Here is a 9543-nt window from a genome sequence, read left to right as displayed (position 1 = left end):
TTTGCATTTAAGATAATAGCAGCATTATCTGTAAACTGGCAGTTTTAGTTTCATCTGGGTTTAACTTAGTTAAAAGCCTCCTATGATGTACGTTTTGCTATCTAATTATTGATCAGTTAATCCAAAAAATATTCAACAGGTCAGCCCTCCACTATTGATGTTCAGTTCAACTAAATAAGAGTTGATGTTTTTTTTTGGTTTTTAGCTTCCTTTGCGACAAATGATCAAGAGTTCGCAAAAGGAATGCTGTTATTGTATTTTAGGCAATAAAATGTGTATTTTCTCATTTAAAACAGGAATTAATTTGTTTGCGTTATTTTTCATGTATTTCCAAATATTGTACAAAATAAGGTTAAGTGGTGAAATTGTTAAAATAATTGATTACTAATATAATCATTAGTTGCACACCATAGGACAAAACTGAAGTTATTTTACCTTCAAAATGACACGTAGAACCATGCGGTTTATAAGAAACTGTTTTCATATGCTCACTAATAAATAACATCAACATCAAGCACCATGGTCTAATGCAGACTGGCGGTTGCTACGGAAATAACTGGAAAACATCGGGAATGTTGAGGACGTCATGGCTTTAGTTACAGGCACGTTGTGCAGATGTGACACAAGCACATTAATGTGTTCGACAAATAACTTTATCCCAAGAAGCTAAATGTTGCTGTAACTCTTATCATGCATGGATCTTCAAAGAGCTTTTATAGATGATGATGCTGTGAGCAGGAAGGAACTCCAGTTTATACATCAGCACAGCACAGGGTCCACTCCATGTGAGGCAGGTTCTACTAAACAGAACACATGAATGGATCAGACAAGAGTAGCTATCTGAGTAGCAAGTAGCATAAAAAAATGACTTGATGTTGCTTTGAGAAATCCTTTTTTATTTTTTTCCTGGATTTTTAGGTCTATTTCAGAAATCCAATTAAATGAAATATGTAAATAAAAAAGTCTGCTGCAAATGTTAGGCTGTTAAAACTTTTTATTTCATTTCTCAACTCATTTTAAGCAGCAGTATAAATGTGAATGTGACTTTTCATAATTCCAGCTTTAGAAATAAAAATCCCAAGTCCTCTTTCCCACTGAACAGATTTCAGGAGAAGATAAAGAATCCAGAGAGGTGAACAGATTCACAAAGAGCCGCAGACCTTTGAGTTGATTTTATTAATTATTTCACTTTGACATCAGTACAGAGACCACAAACATTTTTGCAGTTTTCTTTTTTTTTATTCCTGCGACATCCGTCCAAAAGCTTCATAAACTGGAACCAAAGTCATAGCTGCTACAAAACCAAGCCGTTAGTTCACAAAGTCCAAATACCAATTAGAGCTCAAGCCAAAAGAGTCAGGAAGCAGAGTTCAGATTATTCCTGCCACTCTCTCCCATCACATAAACACACAAACAGGAAAAGGAGGGAAAAAAACATGCTATGAGAAATGATATTGAATTTCCTCTGTATCATATTCTACACACTACAGAACTACACTCACTTTGTGATGTTTACCCTGGCAGCGCCCTGACACCAGCCACTTTGCTTTTCTAGTTTTCACCTGGATCGCTAAGAGGCTCTAACAGCACAACATTCATATGAGCCAAGTGAATATTAATGGCTCAGCTGACATGGCCTCTGATGTCATCAAGCATGCAGATTTAATTTTCAGTTTTAAAAATAAGACTTCTTGTAAGTTTCCTTCACTCCAGCTTTAACTCAAAACTGCTGATGACTTCTAAGGTTTATTAGGAAATCGGTGATTGGAGGTTTCCTGGAGAACCCAGCGTTAATATTCATAGGCACTAACTTTAGCAAGAAAGACTGAAAAGATTTCTATTTTTATTTAATATTTTTATTGGCCATTATATTAGTTATAATCCATCCACTAGAACTAAAGTAAAAAAATCTGAATAGCCAGACGTGAGAATTATTATTTTGTTCGGTAGTCTTGACTTCTTAAATCTTAAGTCCATAGAAGAAGCACATGGTAAATATGTTCTGGAAGCTAAATAACTTTCTAAAAAAAAACAAAACAAACAAAAAAAAACAACGTAACTTTATCTCTGATGACATTCAGTGTGCCTCCTGTGGGACAGAAGTGGCAGACACGAAGCGGACGGGTCGGTGAACTCTGACCTGTGCAGGTGAATCACACATTGGTCATGCATAGGAGGGAGAGTTCAGCAGCCGGGTTGGAGCCGTGTCCATTCAGTATGCAGGGACACATGCAGACAGGACAGAACAGCTACAGGTGTGGTGTCGACTCACTATTCACACTTCTGTCCCTTAAAGTAACATAAAGGTTGGACTGCAGGGCCAACACGTCACTATGGTTTTAAATCAGGTTCAAAAAACACCACGGAAACAATCACAAGTAGTAACCTTATTAAACAAAAATCAGGATCAACAATATATTACAGGCTATATAGGGGAGGGGTGAAAACCTGTTCCAGCTTACACTATGACCAAACCCAAAAACAGAAGTTCAACAATAACCATTTCAGAAAGTGTTCCTATCATCTCCAGCTACTTTACTTAAAATGGCACCTTCTAATATAACAACCCTGAACTCATCTTACTTCCTCCTTGGTCAGAGGAACATTGTATGGAGTGTAAAATGTGTCAACTTTATAATCTTTGCTTTTGAAGAGTAGATTTTTTTTTTTAAAAAAGAGGAAAAAATGGGAGAAATGATCACAGCACAAACTTTTATTTTCACTTTTACATTCAATTTTAATTTCAGCCATTATTTTCCAGATGACAGCCACCTTTGGTCTGTTGTCTAAAATTAAACTGAACAGCTTTAAAATTATTCATAATTCTTATTTTGGCAAGACAATTCAAACCATTCACATTTTACACTCAACACAACAGCAATCTAAGAAACCATGTGGGGATTAAAAGTTGAACACATCAGTGTGCCGCTTAACCTATCAGCTTGATTCTATGGGGGAGGACTCAAAGAACTACTGGTTAAAAAGAAGAAGCTCAGTAACACCTAACAGAAGTCTCACTAAGCCGTTATCGAGCTGGAGGGGAGTTCAAGCAGCCATCCTAGAGTTTATACAGGTAGCACTTCTAAGTAGTCATAATTAGAATCAAAATATACAAGTGAAAACAAGAGCCGAACACTTAAAGGACTGAACAGGTGCAAAAACAGTCAAGACTACTATGATTGTAGGGGTGTTGGAGGGGTGTGTGTCTTCCTTCAATATAAAAGCTTGGCCGATGTGTTCCAGAGCAGAGAGCCTGTCGTTTCTTAGGGTTATTTACAAGAACAGATGTTTTCAGAAAAAAGCTTCTGAACATGATGAACTAGACCAAATTATCACAGCTGGTTCAGGGGGGAGGGGCTACCTCCACCTGCCCAGGCTTCAGGGGGGAGAAAATCAGTGCATTGCAGAAGGTTCAAACACTGCCTGTGACTGAAAAACAAACGGAAGAGTCAATCAGGAGGAGCAGAGCCAATCCCAACTCCTGAAATGAATTCGTACAGAATGTAACACTGAGTAAAAGGTACGGTGAGCCTGGCCACAGCTCCACAGAGCCTGGCTGTGTGACCAGCCGGACGCTCCTCAGTCTACCTGCAGGGAAGCGTGTGATTCCTGGGCAGAAGCGGTGTTGCTCGGAGGCAGCGCCCCGTCCACCCTGATGCTCTGTACATGGTGGAACCAGGTCATAGATTCAGTCTAGTTCACTCAGGCCGGCCTTCCCCCTGCAGCTGGGAATGCTGCAGTGTCACATGACCTGCTCATAAGCATGGTGCCTCATGGCTCTGCAGGCACGCCTCTGATTTTATGTTTGCAAGTTAAGCTGCGCAGTAGTTTTACGTTGAACATTGAGTAGCTCTGAGATTTTCTATCTAGCACGGTTCAGTGTGTGTGTGTGTGTGTGTGTGGGAGCGTGTGTGTGTGTTGGGTGGGGGCGGAAGTGAACACGTCTGGGTTACTGGGGAGGAGCTGGGTGAGATGAAGGGTTGGTTTTTCCAGAGTGATGGAGATGAGGATGAAGATGACATGTGGGATCATTCAGTTTTGCTGCGTTTCATAGCTCCTGGAAGTTTCTCTTGCAGTCTGGCAAAGAAAAGCAGAACAAGAATTACTCCAGGTCAGAAAACATTAATGCATTACACAGGAAATACATGCGAGGCTAGCTGAACCTTATGAGATAAGGCCATAAGGTAGGGGTGCATCAATCTGCTAATTCTGATTGTTTTTTTACCAAAAAGATACTAAATATAGTGACAAAGTCACTGAGTTGGCAACAGTGGGGTGACTATTGTTAATTTCAAACGTTCAGACGTGACCTGTGGGCGGTTGGTCAGTTAGGCCTCTCACTGCAGAGCAGAAGAGGACCGTGGCAGATGAGATCGGTGAATAGGATTGGTTTTATTTGAAAGCATCAGTCGATTGCTGATCTCCCAAAGTTAAGGAAATCTGGACGGATTTATTGGTCAGTATGACCTACCTAGATCGTTCCAGGTCCACCTTACATCTTTCTTATAGTGACGAATTGGGAAAACGTCAAAGTCTACCGTAAAAGTCTTGATGTCTAAATAAACAGGAAGCAAAGCTGGGTCTCCAGTGCTGTTCAGTTTGTTTTCCTGAATGTGTCTTCAGCTGATTCCTGATGTGAGTGACATACCACCAACATGGACAGAGAGTACATCAGTAGGTTCTAATACAAATAAATCGTTTCCTTTCACTTACTTTGCAATTGTGTTGTTGACTTGGGTACGCACAAGATCGATGTAATGATCAATCTGGGTCTGCAAGGGAAAACAACCTTAAGTTTTTTTATTTACTTTCTTAAAAAACAAACAACAAACAGTAAGACAAATGAGATACTTCCACATGTAACTATTGAGAGTTCATTTAGGTTTTCTGAAGTGAGATTCTGTAAACTACAGGCCTAAATCTAGTCTCCCTTAGTAGTTGCTAATCAAGTTTGAGCATCTATACAGTAAAAACCAGTTTGAAGAGTTTCAGTCAGGTTTCATATCACTGAAACAGAACTTGTGAAAGTTACAAATGATATTCTCTTAGCCTCACATAGTGGACTTGTGTCTGTTCTGGTTTTGCTAGTTCTGAATGTTGCTTTTGACACAGTTGATCACAATATTCTCCTGAACATGTAGGTACGAAGGGAAGAGCATCAGGCTGGTTTAAATCCCATCTGTCCCACAGATTCCAGTTTGTTCATGTGAATGATAAATCTTCACACTCCAGGGTTACTAGTGGAGTACCACAGGGCTCTGTGCTTAGATCAATTCAGGTTCAATTCATAAATACATGGCAACTGTCCTTGCTTGTAGTAGGCACCTGCAGCTTTTAGATGTGTCCCTTATCAAACACACCTGAATGGCTCACTACCAGGTCTCTGTGGAGCTGAGTTACTCTTGGTGAAGGAATTCAGCCGTCTGACTCAGGCGTTTCAGACCAGGAATGGATCTAAAAGGTGCCGGGTGGTAGCGCTCCAGGACTGGACCTGAGCACTCCTGACTAACCCCAACTCATCATAGACTGACTGTGGCTGATGTTTTCATCCCAAGCTGACCAATAAAACAGCCAGCAACAGCAAATACAAGCTAGAGCTCATTTTCTGCGATGTCTGTGCAGATGCTAATGTCCATGTGTTCTGACTCTAGAATGACATCATGCTCTCAGTAGCTGGACTGGGTCCACAGCTAGAGGGACGCAGAAAGCCTTCAGTGTCTGATGGAGGCTGGGAGTCATCCAGTGAGCTCACTGCTACTGCGTCTATCTGCTCTCAGCTGACATGACTATAGTTCGGCTTTAGGGTGGGGCTGACCTTGTTCTTCTCATAGACTGGAGGTACGGCAAAGAGCAGGATATCCGCTGGAGAACAGAGAGAGAGTTCAACACGAAGACAATGATTGCTGTTAAACATTGTTCGCCTTGCAATGATCTAAAACCACATTATATGTACATTATAATGGGAATACAGTTAACCTGGTGAACCACAAACAATGTGTATGTATATATGCAAGGCCTTAAAGAGAATCAGCCGGACCAAGCTCTTAAATTAAACTAATTATTGGTCACTGATCAGGGAACAGGAAAGGTTTCCATAGCGCTTACCCAGGATGAGGATGGTGATGCCATTAAAAACTGCTCCAACATAGGTCAGCATCCACATGACCACAGCCAGCTGTAAAAAAACAACCCAAAAAACAAATGTTTTGTTTTAAACATTTAGGAATCACTTTCATGTCACCTGAAGTCAGAAGCTCCTTTCCTCCCACAGCAGATTTCATTTCACAGATGTCACCTGCTGCACTCTCATGCTGTTCCAGGCCTTTACAAAACCATCACACAGACACTTTTGACACTAGACTTAAGCTGAAGGTAAGCCAGTGGTTCCACACCTCAACACTCCCAGCACCGGCTGCCTCTGCACCTGTCTGGGAGCCACAGCTGGATGACTTGTTTGAACAAAGTCTGGGACGATTTGCCAGTATGAATGAAACAAAACTGAGTGGGCTGTTCACTTACAGCCATGTTGTGTGAATATAAAAGCCAAACGCGTCTAGCTCGTTTTAATGAATTCTTGTCATACGCCTAAATTAATAAACATAATCGGAACGAGACGGACGTTTTACCACAGAAAACCTGTTTGCGTAATAATGTTAAATCTCCATTAATTACTTCCACTAACTCATCAGCAGGTATGACAAAGTAACTTGAAACAGGATGTTATATAATGATGATGGAAAAATGTGTTTATTTCACATGAAAGAAAAGAAAATGTAAGCAAAGAGAGGCAAAGGGCAGCTTTCCTCTGCCAGTCCCAGGTAGAGCATGTTATCTGGGAGGAGTGTGGGATGTCAGATACCTGAACTGAATCACCTGAAGGTGAAAGTGCCTCTCCCAACAGACTGATTCTGGTTTACAAAGCCGATCTACTCATCAACTGAGGTGGGGCTGGGAATGTGGATAAACCAGAGCTTCATCAGCTTCACCTACTGAGTGTCTGCTAGACCCTGCTTGGCTTAAAGCAGAGTAATATTGATACAAAATGTAGATATTCAGGCTCACTGCAGTAGATTTGCACAGTTCATGCAGAACATAGTGTCTCAGAGGGTAAAGGTCACAGAGTGTTAGAAGCAGTAATACCATGATCCAGTTTGATAATGTCATGCAGCCCTCCTTTAAAGTACATATTTATTGAAGCCAAAGGTTTTATGGTTTTAAGGTTTCCAGTGTTTATGGACTGCAGGTGGCTGCTTTCAGGTGCTACAGTTTGAATTTACAAAACCTGACTGAAGTAAACTGTAAAATACAAGAATGTGCACATTTTTCTTATTTCCCACATCTTTCTAAAAATTTAGTTAAGTTTCAGTTTATTGAACGTGGTGTACTAAAATAATAAAATATACAAAGAAAAACAATAACAGTAAAGTGTACTTACATGTTATAACTGTGTTTCCATTACAAATGTGCAGAATAGGACTCAATATTCTCAGAATGTTGAAAATATGATTTTGCAATTGTGGTGTGTGCATTAAATAGGACATGTTAAATCAAGTTAATGTGTTAATGATCATGATAAGTCATTAAAAACCCTGGTGGCGGCGAATGTAAACGCCTGCTTGCGATATATTAAAACTTGAGCCACGGAGCCGTCGCTCATCATCTATCAGCCAATCAGAGGAGACGTCGGAGTCTTACTGAGGATTACACTGATGATCCCGTGTACTTGGGTGTGGGTGCGGTATATTGTGGAAATTGTAGACAGTGATTTCACAGCAGAGCAAAACTTTTTATGGAGAAATGTCAGTTTCTTTTTGAAGTTGCTGTGTTTCCATTAAGCAAATTTAACTTTGCAAGTTACCAGACAAAATCTAGAAAAATAATAATAATAATTTGGTGTTTATTAAATGAATTTCTGGACTAGTTTCATTCAACTTAGGATCTGGACACCAACACTAAATATATTGGGGAAATACAGTATATTGCTCACATTGTAAAACTGGAAACATAAAAGCGCTAAAGTGTGCATCTCCACATTACCGTAACAACAACAGTCATATTCACAATGTCATGCAACATAAATAACAGCTCAACTGAAACCTGTTATCTGCCATCGTAACAGTCATCCTCCTCCTTGGAGATTTCGCTTTTGACGCAGAACTTATTCCAGTAAAATGAACTCTTGCTGAGCAACTATAAAAAGACTGCCTCTGTGAGACTGGCCTTGATGAGACAGGAGGGAAATAGATGTCTAAAAAATGAAAGGGAAACAGACAGAACCCAGGATGACAGTGGGCAGTAGAGCTGCTGCTGCTGCTGTTCACCTTTAGAGAATCCACAAGGTCCTCAACCAAAAACAGGCGGCTCATCTGCTTCAGGGCTCGGTTGATGTGGGTCAGACTGGTGTCCACGTGCTTGCGGAACGTCTCGGGAGGAATGGTGACATCCTTCTCTATCAGCTCTCTGCGGAAAAATTGGGAGGAGGAAAGAAAATGAGACCACAAAATGAGGCTGAGTGTTCAAGCAGAAAAGCAACAGATATCCAGAAATAACCAGCCAGTGGTGGAAAGGGGGTACACATGTTGGCACGTTTAGCCCAAAAGCCTTGAACAGAACTACAAAATAAGGCATGTTTTAATGAACATGTTGGTAGAGGTTGGCTGCCTCGAATAACTAGAGGCAGCAAATATGAAGAAAATAGAGAAAATCTCAGCAGAAGTTCGTCTAGAACAAACCATGGCAGGTTTTGGTCTTACCTGAAAGGGTGTCCCTCAGTAGACTTCTGCACAGCCTGGACCACAGACTTGTAGATGCGAAAGGTGATGGTGACACAGAGCAGGGCGAGCAGCATGTAGGAAACCACGCTGATGACACTGAAGGCTGCCAGCGAGAGCAGCAGAAGCAGGGACAGGCCGAACACCACACCCGACTTCTTGGGGTCCCGCCAGTGGATCAGGTCATTAACTGTAGGAAAGTAACAGGTGGGGAGGGGGAGGAAGGGAGGGGCGTTAAACACTTTATGGTGTGACCTACTGGCCTAAAACTATTAAAGGAGGGCTGTCCTGATCTACTCTAAAACATCACATTGGGTTCTTGATAAACACATTTTTCCTAAAATCAATATCAACTTCCTGACCAGTCCACACCCATTTATATACTGTGTTGATTATGTGCAAACCCTGTGAGAAATGCAGCTGCATTAGGTACGACCAAGATTTGAAGATTTGTACGTAAAACTACCCTTCAATTACCCTAAACATAGCACTACGCTAACCTTAACATACCGTTACCCTAAACAAACCGCTATAGTACCCTAAACATGCCATTATATTAACATAAAGATACCACTATATCACCCTAAACACACCACTACATTACCCTATCTAACCGCCACATTACCCTAAACATACCATTATTTTGTCCTTACCCATGTAGTTATGTTGATCTCTTAAATCTGAATTTTCTCTAACAATCCAAGTGTTTTTCACCTCACACAATGTTGTTCTGAGTGAAGAAGCTGTATTGGTTGCCAGTCTGTGTCACATG

At 40.8% G+C, this 9543-nt stretch overlaps 1 protein-coding gene across 3 annotated transcripts in view; it reads right to left on the bottom strand.

Moving 5' to 3' along the window:
• Window positions 1-1158: 1158 nt before the first annotated feature.
• Window positions 1159-9543, bottom strand: part of rtn3 (reticulon 3) — a 28095-nt gene continuing 19710 nt past the window's right edge. For all 3 annotated transcript variants that reach the window (XM_023345602.1, XM_014472076.2, XM_014472077.2), the window contains 6 exons: window positions 8754-8961; window positions 8322-8460; window positions 6106-6175; window positions 5816-5862; window positions 4714-4772; window positions 1159-4077 (listed from right to left, as the gene is read on the bottom strand). In XM_023345602.1, the coding sequence (XP_023201370.1) occupies window positions 4029-4077; window positions 4714-4772; window positions 5816-5862; window positions 6106-6175; window positions 8322-8460; window positions 8754-8961 (572 nt within the window). In that variant the 3' untranslated portion in view covers window positions 1159-4028. The remainder of the gene's footprint in view (window positions 4078-4713; window positions 4773-5815; window positions 5863-6105; window positions 6176-8321; window positions 8461-8753; window positions 8962-9543) is intronic.

Source organism: Xiphophorus maculatus, chromosome 14 (genome assembly GCF_002775205.1).
Source record: "Xiphophorus maculatus strain JP 163 A chromosome 14, X_maculatus-5.0-male, whole genome shotgun sequence".
Classification (NCBI taxonomy): Eukaryota; Metazoa; Chordata; class Actinopteri; order Cyprinodontiformes; family Poeciliidae; genus Xiphophorus; species Xiphophorus maculatus.
The sequence above is the reverse complement of the archived record's forward strand: the minus strand, read 5'-3'. Positions and strand labels throughout refer to the sequence as shown.